We start from the raw sequence: 21,705 nt of genomic DNA, 5'->3' as shown, positions 1-21,705 counted from the left end.
TAGTCTTGGGTTTATTTCTGGGTCTTCTATTCTGTTCCATCGAGCTATGTGTCTATTTTTGGGTCACTACCATCTGTTTTGATGACTACAGCTTTGTAAAGAACTTGACGTCTCCAATCCTGATACCTCCAGCTCTGCTTTTCTTTTCCAAAAGTACGATGGTAATTCAGGGTCTTTTGTGGTTTCACATACATTTTAGGATTTTTTTGTTCTAGTTTTGTGAAATATGCTGTTGGTATTTTGACACAGATTGCATTAAATGTGTAGATTGCTTTAGGGAGTAGATACATTTTAACAATATTTGTTCTTCTAATCCATGAGCATGGAATGTCTTTCCATTTACTTGTGTCATCTTCAATTTCTTTCATCAATATTTTATGGTTTTCAGAATACAGGTTAGGCTTATTCCTAGGTATTTTACTACTTTCGGTGCAGTTGTAAATGGGATTGTTTTCTTAATTTCTCCTTCTTCTGCTTCATTATTATTGTAGAGAAATGCAACAGATTTCTGCATATTGATTTTGTATCCTGAGACTTTACTGAATTCATGTATCAGTTCTAGCCATTTTTCAGTGGAGTCTTTTGGGTTTTTCTACATAATAGCATCTGCGAATAGTAAACGTTGTACTAGTTTCTTACTAATTTGGATGCCTTTTCTTTCTTTTTGTTGTCTGATTGCTGTGGCTCGTACTTCCAGTACTATGTGGAATAAAGTAGTGAGAGTGGACATCCTTGTCTTGTTCCTCACCTTAAGAGGAAAGCTCTCAGTTTTTCCCCACTGGGTCTGTTGTGAGCTGTGGGTTTTTCACATACGGCCTTCATTACGTTCCCTCTCAACTTATTTTGTTGAGGGTTTTCATCACAATGGGATCTTGTACTTTGTCAAATGCTTTTTCCGTGTCTACTGAAATAATCGTTTGGTTTTTAGCCTTTGTTACCGATGTGATGTATCATGCTGATTAATTTGTGAATATGGAACTACCTTTACATCCCAGGAATAAATCCCACTTGATCATGGTGAATGATTTTTTTTTAATGTATTGTGGGCTCCGTTTGTTAGTATTTTGTTGAGGATTTTCTCTCTCCAGAGTCTTACGTATGTCAGAATGCAGCCTTGGAGGCAGGGCCCTTCCTCCAGGAACTGTTCGTGTTTCTACCTTCATTACTTCCTGACCCTATATTACCCACTTTGGTTTTTCTATCTATAATATGGAGGGCAGTTCTCCTCCCTTCAGATTCTTCTCTGTTTTACCAAAGTCGACTGCATATCAGAAATCACCTGGACCTTTAAACAAACTGAAGCCAGGTCTCAGTCGCAGACCAAATGCAATCAAAATCTCTAAGAGCATATCCCAACATTAACTTTTTCTCCCCATGTCCTGAATCTGCACCAAAAAAATCGGGATTTTGGAGTCCTGCTTTCAGTGCTGTCACATCCCTCCTCTGGTTGAGGAGGTGGCTAACACAGCCAACCACCTATTTAAAGGAAAGCAGAAAACTAGAGGGGACATACTAGCCAAACAAATCAAAGGGTAAATGTCTCCAGCTTTTAGTTGGGTTTTGGAAAATCCAGAACCATAAGTCTTGTCTTGACTCCTTATTCGATACATTGATAAACGCCTTCTGCCATCTTTAACAAAGGTAGTTTTGCATCCTAAAGCATTTGATACAGCCTTTTTCACTCAAGCAGAAGCAGTCCACAGGACTATGCCTGGAATTTCATTCTGAAAGTTATCTCACCTTTTCTGAGACCGAGAGCCAAGTAATTAGTAACTTATCCCTTTAATGCTGCCAGATAGTCCAAAGTAAGAACGAACAAGCATGTCCAAAACAAGCACATGCCACGTGCTTTAAAGATAAGGATAATCAATAGAAAGTGTACTGCCACGCTCTAGCAAGTTGGAGAATGTCCTGTTTGGCTCTATTTCATCTGGCTCTGCTCAATAAAACGACATCGGGTACCTCATATTTCAAAGTGTTCTTTCGATCATCAACCTTAGGAGAAAAGCTTTTTTCAGAAAACTGGTTTAAAATTTCTAACAGTCACCTTTTACTCTTAAGTAAACTGTTGCCTCACCTCTGTTCATTATAAGGTACTTAATTTAAACCACTAAATTAATAGACTATTGTATCTAATTTTAACTAAGCTTACTTGAAGTATCTCAAACATATACTTCCTTCAAGCTTTCTTCCATGCCAATATCAAGAAAATACAAATCCTCTGAGTGACGTAATAGAAATCACATGGGATACAGGTTGTCTCACTTGTTTCCTTTATTTCTTACCTTCATGGGAAGCTTTTGGCATAAAAATGAATGCTTACCCATTACTGTCAAGTACCTGTCTTATTGCTGCATGCTTTGTCATAAATCACAGGTATCCTTCTTCCGAGCTAAGTATCTAATGATAGCATCTTATCAAACAACCTAAACACGGGCAGTTTAACTAGGGATAAATGAAAGTCAGGGACGGTAAGTCAAGGAGTCTGACCAATGCAAAAATCAAAAGGTACAGAGAATAAGTACCCCACCAGCCCAATTTCAGGGAATCCTGTAGTTCTGAAATTCATAAAAGAACAAGGGCAACCCAGCACTCTTACAGGAGAGAAAGTCATATAGACGCACACAAATCCTAAGGCCAAAAACTGCCCCTGTGTCAAGTGTCAGATGCTTTCAATTTCACCCTTTCAAAAAGCAAGGGAAACCTTCCTAGAAAAAAATACAGAGCCTCATGTATAACACATGGTCATGTCAGGGACTCCCCAGCCTCTAGGGGTAAAAATTAAGTTACAGCACATTTTAAGTTGTGGGTAAGTATTCTCAATGTTAAACCCTCCTTACTTTATTTTCCCACGAGATGTGATTTTTTTTCAATTTTTAATTAGATAAAAAAGGGGGAAGGAGTTAAAGCTTCTTTTCTGTTTGACACATTGCCTTTCCCCTCTAGCATGGAGTCTGACATCTACTTATTGTCTCAGGTACACTCTTTCTAAAAGGACTGTGGTTATCAGCATAAACTTTGGAACGGCTGTTTTAGAGTTTCTTCTTTAGACCTTATAAAGGATTAACAACTAACATGGGACTAAACACCCAATACTCACCCAATTCTACCAAGACTTTCAAGAGGGATTGATTTGGCAAACACTGGAACATTTTTGATAGTGAATATACATTTGAGTTTTTTCATGTGAAGTTGGTGCCTCATTAATCATGAATTCTCTGGGCACAGAGGTCATTTATCACTATTCTCAGTGACCGTATTTCCTCATGCTCACAGCTGATACTAATGATGTATTAGATGAATAAATGAATGAAATGGATGAGTCAATCAATCATTCAATCATCTATTACTAAAGCTGATAGATCTTCTTTAATGCTAGGCTCATTAACTTTTAGTTAAATATAATTTTTCAGTATTACTACTGACTTCTAGGGCAGTTAGGGTCAGGCTAAATGGCATACTAAAAGAAAGAAAACAGTGACCCTGACATACTTAGAAAACTAACTTAACAGCAGCAGATACTAATTGATTTGGGACAGAGTCTACAATGATCTTTGGAAATCAGGAATGCCAATAATGAGAAATGCTGTATCAGGAACTTGGGGCAAACAAAGGATGCCTTCAGGTCTGTCAATTTCTCCCAGAAAATGTTCTTTGGAAAATGAAACATCTGAAAAGATGTCTTACAGTGGCCAACATCTATTATAAACCTTACTTTTTACCATAGACAAATAGCCACTTAGAGGAAGAAATCTTTGCCAATAAAGAAATGACAGAGATTGGAGGTGGGGACCTGATCAACCTTGGCGAGAGAACAGCACCTTTGGCCTAACAGGTGTACTTTCAGGACATGAAGGTAAATATCAGAGTTCCAGCTTACCATGCAAGCATCTAATGGAGGCCCTGGAATCTGGTCTAGAGGAGAAATGGCAGGGAGAATGCTTGTCTCTTAGCTCTCTTCACTCCCATCCATATTCCACACTGTAAAACCCTACCCTAATCCACTCACTGCATGCTAAGAGGCCTCAGGAAACTCCAGCAGCACCTCGTGGCTGGCAAAAACATTCCAAACACTCTATTCTGGAAATCAGGCCACGTTTTCTTATTGCATTTTGCTTATCCTTCCATCATAGTACTTAGTACAGATGTGCTTAATATCATCATTTTTTGTGACCACTTTCCCCAACACACTGTGTACTGTTGGGAGAAAAAAAAAAAGGTTATTTTAATAAACAGCTCCTGTCAAAGGGAACAAAAATCTGTTGAGAATCTATTAAGTGTAAGTCACTACAGTACTCATTAGCACCACTTGCCAAATATTTCTGGTGTTCTCACCCTTCTAGGCACAAAGTAGAACTGCGATTCCTCCTCGCCTTGTACTTGGCTGGGCACTGGTGACTAGTTCTAGTCACAAGCAGTGTGTGGAAAGGGTATGTGCCATTCCCTGATAACAACATTGAACGACCGTTGCAAGAGCCTCCAGGCTCTTTTTCACATCTTGGTGACTAGTGTCCTACAGTAATTAGGACGAGCAGAGCACCCTTCATGCTGACCAGTGAAAGAAAACAAAACCTTGTTATTTTAAATCAGTCATATTTGGGGTTGTTACTGCAGAACACTGTACCCTGACTGATGCAAACACCTCCAAGTGCCATGATAAATGTTTTCACATACACAATCTGGTGTTCACAATAACCTAAGAGCTACATCGAACAGGCATAGCAGATCCAACAGATATGAGCTATATTTTATAAATGAAATTTAGAGAACTAAATAGCCCAAGGCTAAAGAGTTTTGTTCATTCCTTCATTCAATAAATATTTTTGAGCACTGCATCCTGCCAGGCTATGTTCTCTACACCCCCAACTCCTCCAACTAGTTTATGTTTTCAGTAACCAACACAGGGAACAACAGGGAAAAGGTCCCAGCTCTCAGATCTTACATTCTAATAGAGACAAATTTTTGAAAATCCCATATAAAAAATAAAAACTCTACATGGTGATAAGTGATATTCAGAAAATTAGAATCAGGTGATAAGATAATGGATAGCTATTTATGTAAATCAGAGAAAGTCACTCTGAGCTTATCTCTTTTGGGGGGGGTGCCTGGGTACCCACTGACACCCACACCCTTGTCTTTTATTCCAAATAACACAGTTTAGTTTCTCAAAGCAATACTATAAATAATACATTTTCCATGTTGCTCCTTATATAAATCACCAGGCAGGGCACCAACCTAAGAGGCTTTCAACAAGCACAGAGCTCCGGTCTTCCTCCCTTTGTGAAAAAGTAAAGCAGGGGCTGTATTCCGCTATGATTTCAACAAGGCCTTTCTACACAGTGGGGCCCTAATCAAGGTTTGCGGGGTTGTGTGATATGCTGCTATTGTTAGGAGCCTATGCACTGGTTCCTTCTAATCACAGGGTTAAGGTAAACCATAAGAACAAAGAAACAGTCATACAGAACATCAGATTTTTCGATTGTTTGTTTATAGGTCCAAAAGACTTTTGTGTCCCCCTTAACATGTTTAGCTCTCAGCATGCTGTGTTTACGCAATCTCTTTTTCCTCCAGGAATTTTAGTTATACTACAGAAAAGATGAATGAGATTGGCCATCGGTGGCCATCAGAAACCTGCATTACTCTCACATCATCCAGTTCCTTAGCCGGAAAATAGTAACTTTTAAATATATAACAATCAATGGAAAAGGTTACTTGGACAAACAAACATGCTTCCCTAACTTTTGCAACTTTTTGCACTTTTGAAAATGTCATTGGGAATAAAATACACTAAGAGTGGCAGTCCATGCTGAGTGAAAAATCCAGCTTATAGGCCAATGTTAACAAGACAAAAAAAAAGATGCAGTAGTCAGGGAAAGGTACAAAATGACTGAAATTTTGTGTTCAAGGGGCGCTTTTCTTATAGATTACAGATCGGTCATTTAAAGGCATTTGGCCAAAAGAAAAAAGACTCAGAACTTTCTACCACCCTTTGCCAATTTACTGTTCATATCTCCACATACATAATTGGAAGTATATCAGAACCCCCAAACCAAACGCCCCACAAAGCCAGCATTGCTCACACGAACGCACCACGCACATCCCCAGAGTTCTGGTTCAGTGCTGCGAGCCCTGCCATATCAGGGAAACTAACCATCAGCATATGTCAATCCAGAGTCTTGACTGGCTCCCATACATGGCGTATTCCTGCCCACCAGGCACTCCACGCTCCCCCTCTATATTTAATCCTTGTCATTCCCAACAGGAACAAAGTACATTTTCTTATCTACAAAAACATTCCAGCAAATAGTTTGATGGAAGGCAAACAGTTTGATACTTTTCTATTCTTAAAACTGATGTCTCTAAGTCCACTGGGAGTAGAAATCAATTACTTAAGTAACATTTCTTTTATCACTTTTTTCTCCAAAGGGGAGGGTAAAATAATGCAAGAGAAAAACCAGCTGGGTTACAGTAGTACAGAGTGCACCTGGAGCTAAATTTAACAACACACATAGGATGCAGAGAAGGGTTGAAAACCAGTGTTGCTTCTGCGTGCTCACCTGTGCAAGAGAAGTCATCCACTCGGATGTAGCCTGGGACACAGTCACAGCGATATAACCCAGCCAAGTTCACACACACCGTATTGGCATGACAGTAATGCATCTTAGCTGCACACTCATCAATATCTAAAGGAGACAAAAGAAGCAACATCACAGTTAGGTGAATGGTTGAACTTTATTTAGTGTGATCATCTTACCACGAAATTTAAAAAGGCAGACGCCCATCAAAGCTAAGAGAAAATGTAAGACGCAGTAAACACAAAAACTTAAATGCAAATTCAGCTTATTCGGGTGCGTTAGAACCCCTCTGGAGCTGAAAGTATTTCGAGAAAAGGGCATGGCGAGATGTAACAGTTAAGAAACCAAGAAGGATGAAGATTGAATTTGCTCTTATTAATCTCTCACCAAGGAGGATGCTGATTTAAACATCCAAAATCATTGAGTTCTGTGTCCAGTGAGTTGATACCAATTAATATTTATTAGGTGTCCGCTGTACATGGTGTAGCTTTTATCAGAGAGATCAAGGGGATTCAGCCCTCTCTGCTCCTGTGTCTTAACTAAGACATGCTTTAATCCATCTGTTAAAAAATGATGGTGCAGCCAGTTTCTCCTATGTTGTATTGTGAATACAGACAACAGATGTCTAATGCAAACTGACATCTTTCGTCCCTTGACCTGGAGAACCTTCCCATGTGACAGAATAATGGGCTGATTCAACAAAAAGGATCTTTTCTCTCTGAAATGGAGGTCAGAGCATCACCTGCTTCCTCATAAGCATTCATGGTAAGAACTCAAATAACCTACAACCTTAAGTACAGACTTTAGTCCTTTCGGGAAGTTGTTTTCAGAAATGCCTTCTATGTTCATTTTACTCAGAGTGCTTATGGAGATGGAGAGGAAGGGACTGCAGCACAGCATGAGGACCTAACACAATGAGAATTCTAGTTCTGCTTCTTCCAGTTACTAGCCCAGAACGTGCATTTAACCATGCTGAGTCCCAAGGTTCTCATCAGTTTGTCATACAAGCCAGTTCTGAACCTACTGCTTTAGATCTTTAAATTCATTATCTAATGGAATCCACAGACAATTCCATGATCCAAGTACAGCACTACCCACATTTTGAAGTCTAGAAAATTGAGGCTTAGCGAAGTTAAACATGTGGCACAAAGTCATCCTGTTAGAATGTGCTCTACCCAGGATTTGAACTCAGAAATCGATCTCTTATTTACTAGGATTTACTTCATGAAAGCACCTTGAAAACGATAGTCAACCATAGTGTTGCTATTGAGGCAATCACCAAAGTCCTAATGCACTTCATGTGTGGAAATGGGATAAACACAACTATCCTGGGGCACCAGAAATCTCACTTCTCTATTTTAAAAGTAAAAGCAGATTCTTTCCATGTTCACTAAAGATCTGTCAGCCCATAAATAAAAGTTACTGTGGAGTAACTGAGGTCCTAGAAGGACACTCACGGTTAGCAAGACTTCCTAACTGTCAGAACTCAACACCAGAAATTACTGAAAGGCTTCAGGCAAAAAACAAAGAGTTCTACTTACACAAGATCATGTTCTCCCAAAAATGGTCCAAGACAATGCACAATTAAAATAAACGGACAACAGGAATATGAAAACTACATAATAAGATTATATCAAGCTGGGGTATGAAGGGCACTCTCCCACGAACTGAAGACAGAATAGCAACTGCACGTGAGCATGAGACGTATGTCGTTCAGATCTTTCTGGCACCCAGGCATTAGAATTCTTTAACAAGTCGATACCTGGCATCATTTAAGCATTTTACTTCCCAGACCAGTGGATAGCACAAAAGTGGAGAGGAAAGGGGTTTCAGGAAAGGAGTAATGATCACTTCTGTCACCTGCTAAGAAGCCGAATAAGATCAAGACATCACTAAGCACTGGATTTGGCATGAAGTAGTTCACTGCTGACCTTGACCTAAGAAGAGTGGATTTGGGAAGGTGGTGGAGAAAAGCCTGACGGAGTCAATTAAAGATGGGATGGGAGAGGAGGGAATAGAGACAGAGAAACAAGGTCAATCTTTTGAGATTTTTTTTGCCATAAAGAAAAATGGGGTAGTAGTTCTGGGGAGACTCGGTGTCGAGAGAGTCTTATTTAAAGATGGGAGAGATCACAGTACGTTTGTACGCTGTTGGGAAGGATTCAATATAAGTGAGGCAAACTGATGATGCAGGAGAGAGTGATCATTGCAGGAGCCAAGTCCTGGGGTGAAGCAGGGCACAGATGGAATAGGTCATCTCTACAACATGAACAAAGCCAAGAGAAGGGAAGGCACAGGGACGGTTGGCATCTTCGGTGGGGTGAAGATGAAGTAGCTCTCCTTTGATTATTTTTATTTCCTCAGTGAAATGAAAAGAGAGGGTTACACCTGAGAATTAAGAAAGAGAGGAGGTATCAGACACTGAAGGCGAGAGAAGAAAGTATTAAATAGTCATTTTGAAAAAAAGGGAACAAACATGCACTTGAGTATATAGTATGGTGGCTGAGGAGCCGCTGTGATTTCTGATCGTGAATGAGTTAAGGGAGAGCAGTCAGCATGGCCATGTGTCTTCTCCAATTTCATTCAGGTATCTGGGGGCAGTAGAAGGGTAACTGGAAAGTTTGGTGTAACCAGAGATGAGTTTTTATGCAGATAAAATGGGTAAAGAGAGATACAGGGGAATTGAGCCTATAAAGAAAGAGGTAATGATAAAGAAAGAGGTAATGATAAAGATATAAAGGAATCTCAGCTACGGAGGAGAGCTGTGAGGACATGAAGATGGAGGTAGACAGTTGAAATGGACTGGGTGTTAGGGGTGGGCACTGTGCTGCACTTCTCACATCTCACTTCAGAACTAAAGAACTTAATCCCCCTGCTAAGGGGAGTACTGCCTGCTAAAGATTGTCAGCTGTTATCCTTTTAGGGAAACTGTCCTTGGCTAATGAGAGACTATATAGTCACAGTCACACTTTCATCCTGGGAGTGACCTACAACAAAGACTGCTTCACATTTACCCCAGCTCAAGATAATTCTAAAGGACCATCCAGAGTTCAGAGCACTCAATGAGACTGAGCTAACTTCTCCCTCTGTCCAATCCTGCATTCTTCCCTTCCCCAGAGGACTTCATCCCTTGAGCACTCCCTAATAACTTCCTGCATGCCAGCCTCCTCAGAGTTTGCTTCTTAGGGAATCCACACTAGAGCAGGAATCCTAATGGAGGCAAGGTGTGGTTACTGTGAGGGTACTAGAATGCATGAGCTAGAAAACTAGGAGATGGGGTTATAAAGTTGTATGCTTGACATTAATATTTTGGAGCTGATTCAGTTATTACTGATTACAAAGTCTTTCATGCAACAATGGAGAAGTGGAAGAAGAGATCATTGTAAGTGAGAGACTGGGAATATCAAGAGAAGCCAGGCATTGGAGGGAGTTGGTTGGCATTAGTGTTGTTCTTCAAACATTACCAGTTTTCCTCCTTCTGGGCACATGATGCGAATGTACTTCCCCATCCTCTTCAAAGTTAAGCATAGTTATATGACTGGGCATGATGTCTGAGCAAAGCATACCACCTCTAGGGGGAAAGATTAAGAGCCAGCACCTGGCTGACCACATTTTCTTGTTCCTGCTTTGAAAAGCATGGAAGCAGAGAGATGGGAACATTCTCAGCCTGGGTCCCTGAGTGAGGAGTAGGCAACCAGACAAGCCTGATGAACGTGTTGCCTGAGCTGGAAATATGCCTGTGTTCATTTAAGCCATTGAGCCCACCCTGACTGGTAGAGAGGTGACTAGGAAAGGCATCTCAAAGAAAGAGATCATTAAGCTTGATCTTGAAAGATGAACAGATATTCACCAAGTAGAAACCGGAGGTGGAGAAAGATCAGGGAAACTACGGAGGCTAAACTTTTTGTCTCTGTAGAGTTAGGAAGGAAGAGAATCATTGAGTCATGAACATTAATTAGCCTTCTACTAAGCCCTGAAGCAGAGGATGAGCAAAATGCCACCATAAACCTCACAGCCTGGAAAGACATTGAGCGAAACTTCTAAGTTCTACCAAGAGTGGGAGACCTTTTAACGGGGGGTATTGGACGTGGTCTGAGACGGCCAGAGAAGCAGTCTCTGTGGACGTGATGTTTCATCGAAGACCTAAAACAGAAGTGAAACAGGTGAAAGGGAGAGGAATAACATACCAGACAGAGAAGAATGTTGGAGAAGAATTAGGGGAAGGAGCTTTGTCTATTTAAAGTGAAACTGGCAAGATAAGCTCAGGCCAGAACCTGCTGAGCCTTGTGGACCACAGGAAGGAGTCTAGACTTTAATCAAGGTAGTGGCACAAACCAATTTCTGTTTTTAAAATATCACTCAGCTCTAAGAAGAGAATGGATTGGAGCTGGCCAAGCTGAAGACTAAATCACCTTGGTATTTTACTCTCAGAGATACAAGCCACACTGAACTCCGTCTCATTCTGCCAGGATGCCCAGACATTCTTTAAGACGAGAAACTAGTCAGGACTTGCCTCAGAGGCAATTCAGTCTTCAGCCCACGGGCCACAGCTGCCAACCAAGCTACAGACTACAATGAATGCTTCCCTGTCGTGGACCCTTGTCAGCTCCTCACAGAGAGAAACTCCTGGCTCATTTCCCTTAGGCCACTGGATAACTGATGAGAGGTATCTGCGTCATCTAGATTTGAAGGAGTTACTTGGCTGTAACAAGCTTATTTTGACTCAAACAGCCAAACCATCCCTTTGTTTCAGAGGATTCTAAGACCCTGAATAAAAACATTTTCAAAAACAGGACAAGGGGATGATTAGAAGAACCCAGGGAGAATTTCTCACATGGATTTCTCCAACCTTTACTCTCTACAAGTCACACAGGACCCCACGCCACACATCCCCGCTGCTCCAGCGAGATGTCTCTGAGCTGGTTTTATTTTCACTTCATACCATTGATAATTTGAGCTCTTGCAGATCTCATAATTTCCTGGTACCAGTCCAGAAAAAGACAGCACCAAAATAAGCAGAAAAGTTGACAAATGTACCAGAAAATTAAGCTGTTACAACCTCATCTTTGTTGCTTATCCCTCATCACGCAAACACCAGATATAAAAACTACCTGGTGGTGTGACTAATGCAGAGGGAAGGGGGAAAAATGGTCAAGTGTTGAGAGTTATCTAGCCGGGTCCCTTGAGGCAAGAATACAGAAGGAAAGAATTGAGAATTTCCCTGGTTTCCGATGGGGCTGGGGATGGACTAGCAACACATGTGCCGAAACAAAGATGGTCTCTTCACCCTCAGGGAGAGTCACCACCCCCCCCCCCCCCCCCGCAGACGCAGACGGTTGCGAAAGGACTCAAGAGTGCTTCAAAAGGAAATCTGATTATAGAAAGAATCAAAACAGAATTAACGAACATCTTCAGAGTTGAGATATCCTGAGAAAACAATCTTGAGAACGAGTGAGCTGAGATTTTTTAAATGAGCCTAAGACAAACGCTGCTTATTGTTCAGAGATTCTGAAAGGTAATGAATAATTACAAAAACAAGCAAACAAACCCCAGACAGAACTCCTGAATGAAAGAATGAACTGAGCTCACTGAGGGGCCCAAAGCACCAAAGATTTTAACCTGAAAGCCATCTGACCTTTGCCCAGGTGGTGTCAGTGCTCTGCCTGAAGCCGATTTCTTTCTCAAGCAATGGTCTCCCCAGGTGTGACATTCAATCCAAATCCAGGAGGCAACAAGAGGCTCAGCCTGAGGCTGAACCTCAAGGTGGGGGCTGGACACAGCTCTAGTCCAGGTTCAAGTTAAAGGTCTCAATCAGTCGAAGAAGATTTTATAAGAAAACCAGTTAACCTAATTACTGGAAGGATGAATGAGTTTATGCACCATTAGGCACAGGGTGATACCAAGAAGAATATGAGGTTCAACGTGTATTACCTCAGAGGGTAAAACTAGGAACAGCAGCCTGGCACCTGGGTAGTACTTCTTTCTCTGAGTACTTCTCATAGATGTCATTTCTATGTATCATACACTCCCAAGGTAGCATCTCGTCCCTCCATTCATTCTTCCTGAAGGAAGTAGGTAGCGCCATGTCATGAAGAGAGAACGTGGCTCAGAGATTCTTAGGTCATTTGCCCAAGGCACAAAGTCATAAGCCTAAGAGCCTGGGTCTGAATCCACATGGTCTGACTTCAAAGTTGGCACTGTTCTCACTTGTACCATTTCTAGCCCTCAATAAGGATTCAATCCTATAACTCCGTTACATACGTCTGATGCTGGCAGGAAGCATATGGAAACAAGCAGATCTCCAAATGCTATGTCTGTGTGCAGTGCTGTTCCTAACATTTGTGCTGGCATTACACTCTGTTGGAAGAGCGACGCTACACCATATGCATCACTGGTTCTTTGGCTCTTTTAAATCAATCTTAACACTTTCACACTTTAGACTCCAGTGACCCAGAGCCCCAAACAGGTAGCAGCATTCTGCTCCCACCTTGAACCCACAGCTTGATACAGTCTCTATGCTGATTGCATAAGACCGATTGCCTCCTCCAGGATTAGAAACTAGAGACAAAAGGCCCAGTTGTTTTTTTCTTTTTAATACTTTCCGAGAAACATCTATAAACCCCACTGCAGTATATATCAGCTCGAGTATAATGGGGTTCGAATTACGATTCATTCGTATAGATTGCTTGTCACCTTTGAAATATTGGAGCTCATCTTCTGGTGGTCTTTTGAGGTAATAAAAATACATGATTTATGTCCCTCCCCAGGATGGTGAAGTAGTTTGTTTTCATTTTAAAAAGGTATACTTATGGACGTTAAAATGAAACTTGATGTGGCATAATGATTCTTCATATATCACCAGCCTCCATCTGCATAAGAGTTCAGAGCAAACACAGACCCGAATTTGGCATTATCATCATTAAATTAGAGTGCAGGGTCTGGGTAGCAAAGATAGAAGCAAATGCAAAGAATTCTCTTGATAAAATAGTGTGATCTACTCAGACTCGTTTATAAGAATTTCCTAGAAAAAGGCAACATGGAGAAGGTTGGAGCTGGGAGGTTGGTGGGAGGTGCTTATGGCTACTTCTCCTACAGATTTAAAAAGGAAACAGAATGGGGAAAGTAAACCAAGATTTAATGAGACCGTGCGTGCTCTGTTGCAAGCACTGTGGATATCCCATCTCTTTATTTCCATCCCATGGAATCGCATCAGAAACTACATACAGAGTACCTAGAATTTCAACCCAGGTCCCTGTGACTCTTCCACTCTGACTGCTGGACCAAGAGCACCGGATTGACAGAGTCAAGTTATATTCCTGCATTTTCTATTAACTAATTATAGCACTGGCAGGTCACTTTTTCTTCTCTAGATCTTGGTTTTCCCAACTATACAATCAGGAAGTTGGACCAGAGAGTATCTAAAGACCATCCGCCCACCTCCCATTCTAAATTTCTTGACATATTCACTTTTTTTCTTTCACAGATCATAAAAGCCTGCTGATGCACTTTCTCTTGAGCCACACCCTCTCTCCTCCTGTTTTGAAGAGCTTGCAGATGTTCCAGAAACATTCCCAAGACACAAGTCCTAGAGAATACTATTCAGATGACCCAAGTGTTCGCACTGTTCCTTGATACCTATTGTCAACTGAGTTGGCATCTCCCCTGAAAACTAAGAGCAGCTAGAACTAGCAAACATATATTCATACAAAAGCATGGATTTGGGCAAGTTCTCTATAGACAAGTTAACTTGCAGAGCAATTCTACTAGACTTTTAACTCCTGCCTTTGCAGAAATCAAGAGTTATAAAAACATGGTGGCATTGGCCATCAGTTGTTATATTAGAACTATCAATACGCTCCCTCTGTGTCAGACTGGATATTTTTTAAAGTCTATATGATCTCTGACTTGAATTTATAAAAATCGAGTCCGGTAGACAATATATAGATTATTATGCCCTATTTCAGATGAGAGAACAGAAGCCCAGAGAAGATAGAAACAGAGCCCCAAAGGTAGACGGATAATCATTGAGCTGATAACAAAATCAAGGTCTTCTAGCTCTGAAACTAGTGCTTTATCCAATGTTCCATGTTTCTCTATAATTATGTTTTCTTCGTGAAGGAAGGGGAGAAAATCAAATGCCTACAGAATCTAGGAATATAAAACAAATGCCTAACAGAAGCCAGGCAGAAGACCTATATGCAAAATATGTCCCTTCCACAAAGAAATATATTGTCTCTCGTTTTTCTTAAAACATACATCAATCTCTCATTTCCCTACTTCCAAGAACAACAACAACAACAACAAAAATGGTTCTCTCTTTTAGGGAGAAAGCACAGTGCAAGGCCAATGACTCATGGAAGGTGAGACTGAACCTCGGTGGTGGAAAGACAATAGCAAGAGTTCAGACTGTGAACAACCAGAAGGTAATGCCACGAAGGAGTAATAAGACATCATTGCATGGCACTTACTATGTGGTAAGCACAGTTTAGAAACATTCAGCAAACTGTATAAGGTCACATAGCTAGGAGATGGGACTGCCAAGAAATGAATTCTGGTAGAATGGCTCCAGAGTCTCAACTCTTAACCCTCTAGTACTACCTCTCGGAGATTGCGCTTGATCTCTGATCTTTCTAGAGAAGCTGCATATCCAAGCATTTAATTTTTTAGAATTTGTGTTCTAATGTTTTCCCAAACATTTCAAACCAAGCAAAATGTATCTATTGGATTCAACCCATGAATGTCTGTGCCTTAAAGCATGTTATCACAAGAAGCAAGGAAGAAAGGAGGAAAAGGAGGGAGGGAGGGAAAAAGACAAGAAGAAGGGAGGAGGAGGACAAGGAGGCATGAAGGAAGGGAAGGAGACAGAGAAGGGGAAGAAATGGTAAGACAACCTAGGGAGGTGCCTGGATAACTTCTATGGACTAAATTGTGCACCCCCTCCAAATTTATGTGTTGAAACCCTAACCTCCAATACAGTAGTATTTGGAAATGGGGCTTCTGGGGGGTAATCATGTTGAGATGACATGATGACAGTGGTGCCTCAAGATGCGAAGAGGCTCTAGGTAGTTTGCCCTTGCTCGCTCTCTACCATGTGAGGACACAAGGAGAACACAATCATCTGTAGGCCAGGAAAACCTTCTCAAGAACCCAACCACAGTGACACTCTGATCTCAGACTTCCAGTCTCCAGTATGGTGAGTCAAATAATTTCTTTTGTTGGGGCGCCTGGGTGGCACAGCGGTTAAGCGTCTGCCTTCGGCTCAGGGCGTGATCCTGGCGTTCCAGGATCGAGCCCCACATCAGGCTCCTCTGCTATGAGCCTGCTTCTTCCTCTCCCACTCCCCCTGCCTGTGTTCCCTCTCTCGCTGGCGGTCTCTATCTCTGTCGAATAAATAAATAAAATCTTTAAAAAAAATAATAATAATTTCTTTTGTTGAAGCCATCCACTCTACAGTGTTTTGTTAGGCAACTCCAAATCTAAGAAACTGACTCTTTAAGTTTCTGTTGCCTAGTGAAATGGATTTTTACATCATCTTTTAAGACAGCTGTCAAATAAATATGTAGCTTGCCAAATCAAGTATTTGCAGATTAAAAATCCAAGTAACGTGTTGGTCATCCCATGCATAGTAAAAAAGTCTTCCTAGAGTTAGTTACATACACCATAATGCAGAAATTAGGCTGTTGGTTTTCTGACATTTAAATGTATTTTCCAAATACAGCTATGTCAGATATTTGAAAAATCGTGCCAGGATGTTTATTTTCCCTGCTGGGCTCAATGTCAGAATCAAATACTGTCATAAAATAGCATATCTCTGTGCCATTGGAAATCAAAGCATACCAATTTCTAGCTGACATTGGAAAAGCACTGTAAGACACAACCTTAAGACTTTCTTCCCAGCCTGGCATTCTGACCTTTGAGCGTGTCCATAACCTGATGTGGAATGTCTGCAAGGAAAGCAGCACAATGAATGAAAGTTAATTCAGTTTTGGCCTCAAGCTGTGCCCCAGCCTATCTGAATCCATCTGTATCTGAATTCTACTTCAGCCAATGGTAGCAACAAAACCTGAGTTCTTCAAAGGGGTCCAAGGTTTTCCCATGAATTGTGAGTCAGTCGGACTAACAAAGAACACACTGGAAATGTAGAAGCTACCATGGTCTCTGGTCTTCCCTACATTTGGGAAAGGAAATTCAAGAGGTATTAAGAGACTGCTGGATTCCACTGGCAGTAAAGATCCAAAGGTCAGTGGGATGTGGTCCTTGTCTCCTTTTACACGAAGTAAAAAAACAACTAGCCAATAAAGAACCTAATCTAGCAGAGAGATAGTCACATGAACATGAACCTTATTAGGGCAATCTAAGTCCTACTAGAGAAAGAAATGTCTAATTCCAACAAAGGGAATTGGGGAAAAATTCACCTATAAGATAACTGAGTCTTGTGAAGGCAAGAAGATGTCTTCATAAAATGTTGATGACCTTACCACTGATAGAACTGGGCAAAAATTCTGTATTTCCCCCACACTTTTATTAAGATATAATTGGCATATAACACTGTGTAACTTTAAGGTGTATCACATATAGATAGGATACACTAAAATACTGCAGAATGATTACCACCATAGCCTTAGCTTACACTTCCGTCACATAACCACCACATTTTTTGTGGCGATAAGATTTAAGATCTATTCTCTTAGCAACTTTCAAATACATAATATCATTAACTAGAATCACCATGCTGCACATCAAATACCAGGAACTCATTCATCTTATAACTGGAAGTTTGTACTCTTTGACCATCAAAAGATGAATGGATAAAGAATATGTTGTATGTACACATATATGTACAAAAGAATATAATTCAACCATGAGTAAAAAGGAAGTCCTACCATTTGAGACAACATGGATGGACCTTGAGGGTATCATGCTAAGTGAAATAAGTCAGGTAGAGAAAGACAAATACTGTATGATACCACTTGTATGTGGAATCGGGGGGAAAAAAAAAAAACAGCCACACGCTGACAGAAATAGAGGCTAGAATGGTGGTCACCAGGGGCTGGGATGTGGGATAAATGGGGAGATACTGGTCAACTATTCTTCTGCTTTATGAAGATAAAGGTAAGTCAGCTGAGAGTGAACGAGATGAGAGAGCAATACCACCGGCAAAGTCATCTATATCCTCTTTATCTCTCACCCCAACTACTCTTTATAGTTAAGTAGAATTTATTGATCACTACTTTGTGCCAAGCAGTTTTAAGCACTCTGCATGTATTCATCTTCACAATTACCATACAGATAGGCACATATTAATATTTTTGTTTTATGGATGCACAAGAGGCTAACCAGCTGGAAGATGACCTTGGCATCTACTCTATTCTTCCTCTCTACAGGCCACCTGAGCTTCCCCCTTCTTAATAAGAATATCTACCTTCCTTGGTGAATTAAATAGCAATTTGCTGTAGTCACAATTGGCCAAATTATTTATTCACCACTCTTACCATGCAGTCCAAATAAAGTGCACAGGCTTTAGTCTTTTAAAAATAAATGATTTGATGCCAGAAGTTTACATCTGATTCGCTACAGCACCAAATTAACCAGTGATTAAATACCAGACTGTGAATTGCACAAACAGGGTCCTGTAGACCAATGAGCAGGAAGTTAATGAACTCAACCTAGATTCAATAAAACCAGTACCTGTGTTCCAGCACCTATCTGTATAATGAATGACTATCAGCTGAATATACTCAGGAAGGCAAGCTACTTCTTGTGTGTTTCCTCACGTGGAGAGATTCCTTAGATGAAATAATCTTCTTGAACAGAAATCAACAATATTCCCAATTCCAAATTCTTACACATTTGACTGAATCAATTTACTCCAATATGAAAATCAAAACCATAAAGTATTTAAGCTCGTTCTTAAAAATCACCAAGTCCAGACTCCTATACAATGTGATTGTTGAGAAAATACAAAAATGAATGGATGTGAAGAGGGGAAAAAATAAACATAGAATAATGACTCATAACCCATTTTCCTCTGAAAAAACAATCCAAAAACAGAATGAAAAATATCATTCAAAAGGGAGGAAATGGAAGACAAGCTCGTTTCTATGTAGTTCACTGGTCTTAAACTATTTTTAAATGGAAGAACCCTTTAAAAAAAAAAAAAAAGATGGCTAATATTGTGTAGCTCTTACTAAGCACCAGGCACCACCCTCACACACACTAATTCATCTAATGTTCATAATAACCCTTCGAAGTAGGTTTTGTAGCATCCCAAGTGTACAGATGAAGAAATTAAGGCATGGAGTGACTAAACAACTTGCCCACGGTCACATAACAAGTAAGGGGCAGAGCTAGAACTCCAGTCCGGGCAGATCTGGCTCCCAAGGTGATGCTTTAATCCCCATGCCACCACTCTCAACTAGACTGAAATCACCTATAAGGGACAAAAAAAAGTGGCTCTTGGGGGAAGTTGTGATTCTCCAAAGGATATATATACATGAACAGATATATGGAGTATCTGTGGTAATAAAATTTCATGGGAGGGTGATAAGGAAAAAAACGTCTCAAAGACACCTTAGGAGGCAGATAATGAAAAAAAGTTCAACAAACACTGTTCTGTACTGACCTGCCTCTATTTGAAATATTATCTAACTTGGAAGCCCAATATACTTGGAAGCTCAATATACAAAATAGAATTAAACACTACATCAAACTAAAAAGCTTCTGCACAGCAAAGGAAACCATCAACAAAATGAAAAGGCAATCAATGGAATGGGAGAAATATCTGTAAATCATTTATCTGAGAAGGGGTTAATATCTATACTTTATAATATTCATCAAAAAATTGTATTAAAAAGTAGCCAGAAGATTTGAATATTTTCCCAAACATATACAAATGGCCAACAGGTAAAGGAAAGGGGCTCAACATCATTAATCATCAAAGAAATGCAAATCAAAACCACAAGGAGGTATGGCTGCACACCTGTGAATGGCTATTATCCAAGGGATGCATGTACCCCAAGGTCCATAGCAACATTTACAAGAGCCAAATAATGGAAACAGCCCAAGTGTCCATCAGCTGATGAAGAGATAAAGAAGATGTGATGAATATATATATATTCATCATATATACATTCATCATATATATACATTCATCATATATACATTCATCATATATACATTCATCATATATATATATTCATCATTATATATATTCATCATATATATATATATTTGAAATATTACTCAGCCACAAAAAAAAAATGAAATCTTGCCATTTGCAACAACATGGATGGAGCTACAGGGTATTATGCTAAGTGAAATGACTCACAAAAACACAAATACCATATGATCTCACTCAAATGTGAAATTTAAGGAACAAATGAACAAAGAGGGGGAAAAGAGAAAGGCAAACCAAGAAACAGTCTCCTAACTATAGAAACAACCTGAGGGTTACCGGGGGTGGGGTACTGAAACTAATAGTACACTGTATGTTAACTGGAATTTTAATATAAATTAAGGGGGAAAAAAGTGTTGGAGAGGATGTGGAGAACAGGAAACACTTGTGCACTGTTGGCTGGAATGTAAATGGACAGAACCGCTATGAAAAACAGTATGGAGGTTCCTCAATTGAATTGAAACTAGAACTACCATATGACCTAGCAATTCCACTCCTGGGTATCTATCTGAAGAAAGCAAAAACGCTAATGCAAGAAGATATATATACCGTCACGTTCATTGCATCATTATTTACAATAGCCAAGTTATGGGAAAAAACCTAAGTATCCATCAGTGGATAAATGGATAAAGAAAATGTGGTGTACATGATCACTGAAATATCACAGAAAACTCTTCCCATTTGTGACAACATGGGTGGACCTAGAGGGTATTATACTAAGTGAAATAAATTAGCTAGAGCAAGACAAATACTGCATGATCTCACTGATACGTGGAATCTAAAAAAACAAAACAACAACAAAAAACACCAAATTCATATAGAAAACAGATTGGTGGTTGCCAGAGTGGGGAGGGAGGTGGGTGAAGGGGGGGTAATCAAAACCTACAAATGTCCTGTTATTGGAAAAGGCAGTTCTGGAGATGCAATGCACAGCACAGATAGTGTATTTTAAAATACCGTTTTGCATTTAAAAAAAATTTAAGCAGGGCTGCTATGGTAAAGAAGAGGCTTAGGCATGTGGTCGGGATGAAGTGGAAAAGGCAAACAATCTACCTATTAGTTTATGCGAACAATGCTGCAATGAGGACTGCATGCAGGTGTCTGGTCAAGTCCCTGTTTTCTACTTCTTTAGGTATATATTCAGGAATAAAATTACTGAGCCAGCTGGTAATTCCATGCTTAGGTTTTTGAGGAACCATGAAACTGAAACTGTTTGCCATTGTGGCTGGACTCTAGATGGGAGGTTTCCAGGGGTTGGGAGGAGGAAGAGAGGAGCCCTTATTGCTTAGCAGTTACAGGGATGCTGTGGGGTGATGAAAACGTTTCCAAAATAAAGAGGGGTGATGGTGGCACAACACTGAATGTAATTAATGCCACCAAACTATACACTTAAGAATGGCTAGAATGGCACATTTTTGGTTATACATTAAATTTTACCACAATTTGTCAAATAACGCAATGTATCAAAAATCAAAGATTTGGATACTTTAAATCAGCGGACTTTATGCTATGCGGATTATCTCCTAAAGTTGTTTTTAAAAAATGGGGGGTGGGATGGGGACGACAATGCCAAGGCTGCAATTCTCCTTTCTCAGGAAAGAGGAAACACGTATGCCCCTGCGTAGCTGAAAGTCACGGAAGTAGAAAGAAATGCGTGAAATCTTAGTCCAAATCCCAGCCTTGCTACCAATCAGTGTTACCCTGGCAAAGTCCCCTAATGTTTCTGAACTTGGTTTTACACATCTGAGAAATACAGTGTGTTTGTGAAGATTCAATGAGATGGTCTCATTACACACATATGCACCCTGCACAGCATATCGGACCTCAAGAAATGTCTTTAGCTGCTGCTTCTCGCTCTTTCGGTTAAAAGGTAGCCTTTCTCAGGGGGGGTAATCAGAAGGGGGAATGAAACATGAGAGACTATGGACTATGAGAAACAAACTGAGGACTTCAGAG

The 21,705-nt window shown here is 40.3% G+C and overlaps 1 protein-coding gene across 2 annotated transcripts in view; it reads right to left on the bottom strand.

Annotated features, from left to right (window-relative positions):
• NELL1 (neural EGFL like 1) overlaps positions 1-21,705 on the bottom strand; it is an 818,389-nt gene that overhangs the window by 426,379 nt on the left and 370,305 nt on the right. For both annotated transcript variants that reach the window (XM_057317500.1, XM_048217676.2), the window contains exon 13: positions 6,558-6,683. In XM_057317500.1, coding sequence (XP_057173483.1) covers positions 6,558-6,683 — 126 coding nt within the window. The remainder of the gene's footprint in view (positions 1-6,557; positions 6,684-21,705) is intronic.

Source organism: Ursus arctos, unplaced genomic scaffold (genome assembly GCF_023065955.2).
Source record: "Ursus arctos isolate Adak ecotype North America unplaced genomic scaffold, UrsArc2.0 scaffold_23, whole genome shotgun sequence".
In the NCBI taxonomy this organism is placed as follows: Eukaryota; Metazoa; Chordata; class Mammalia; order Carnivora; family Ursidae; genus Ursus; species Ursus arctos.
The sequence above is the reverse complement of the archived record's forward strand: the minus strand, read 5'-3'. Positions and strand labels throughout refer to the sequence as shown.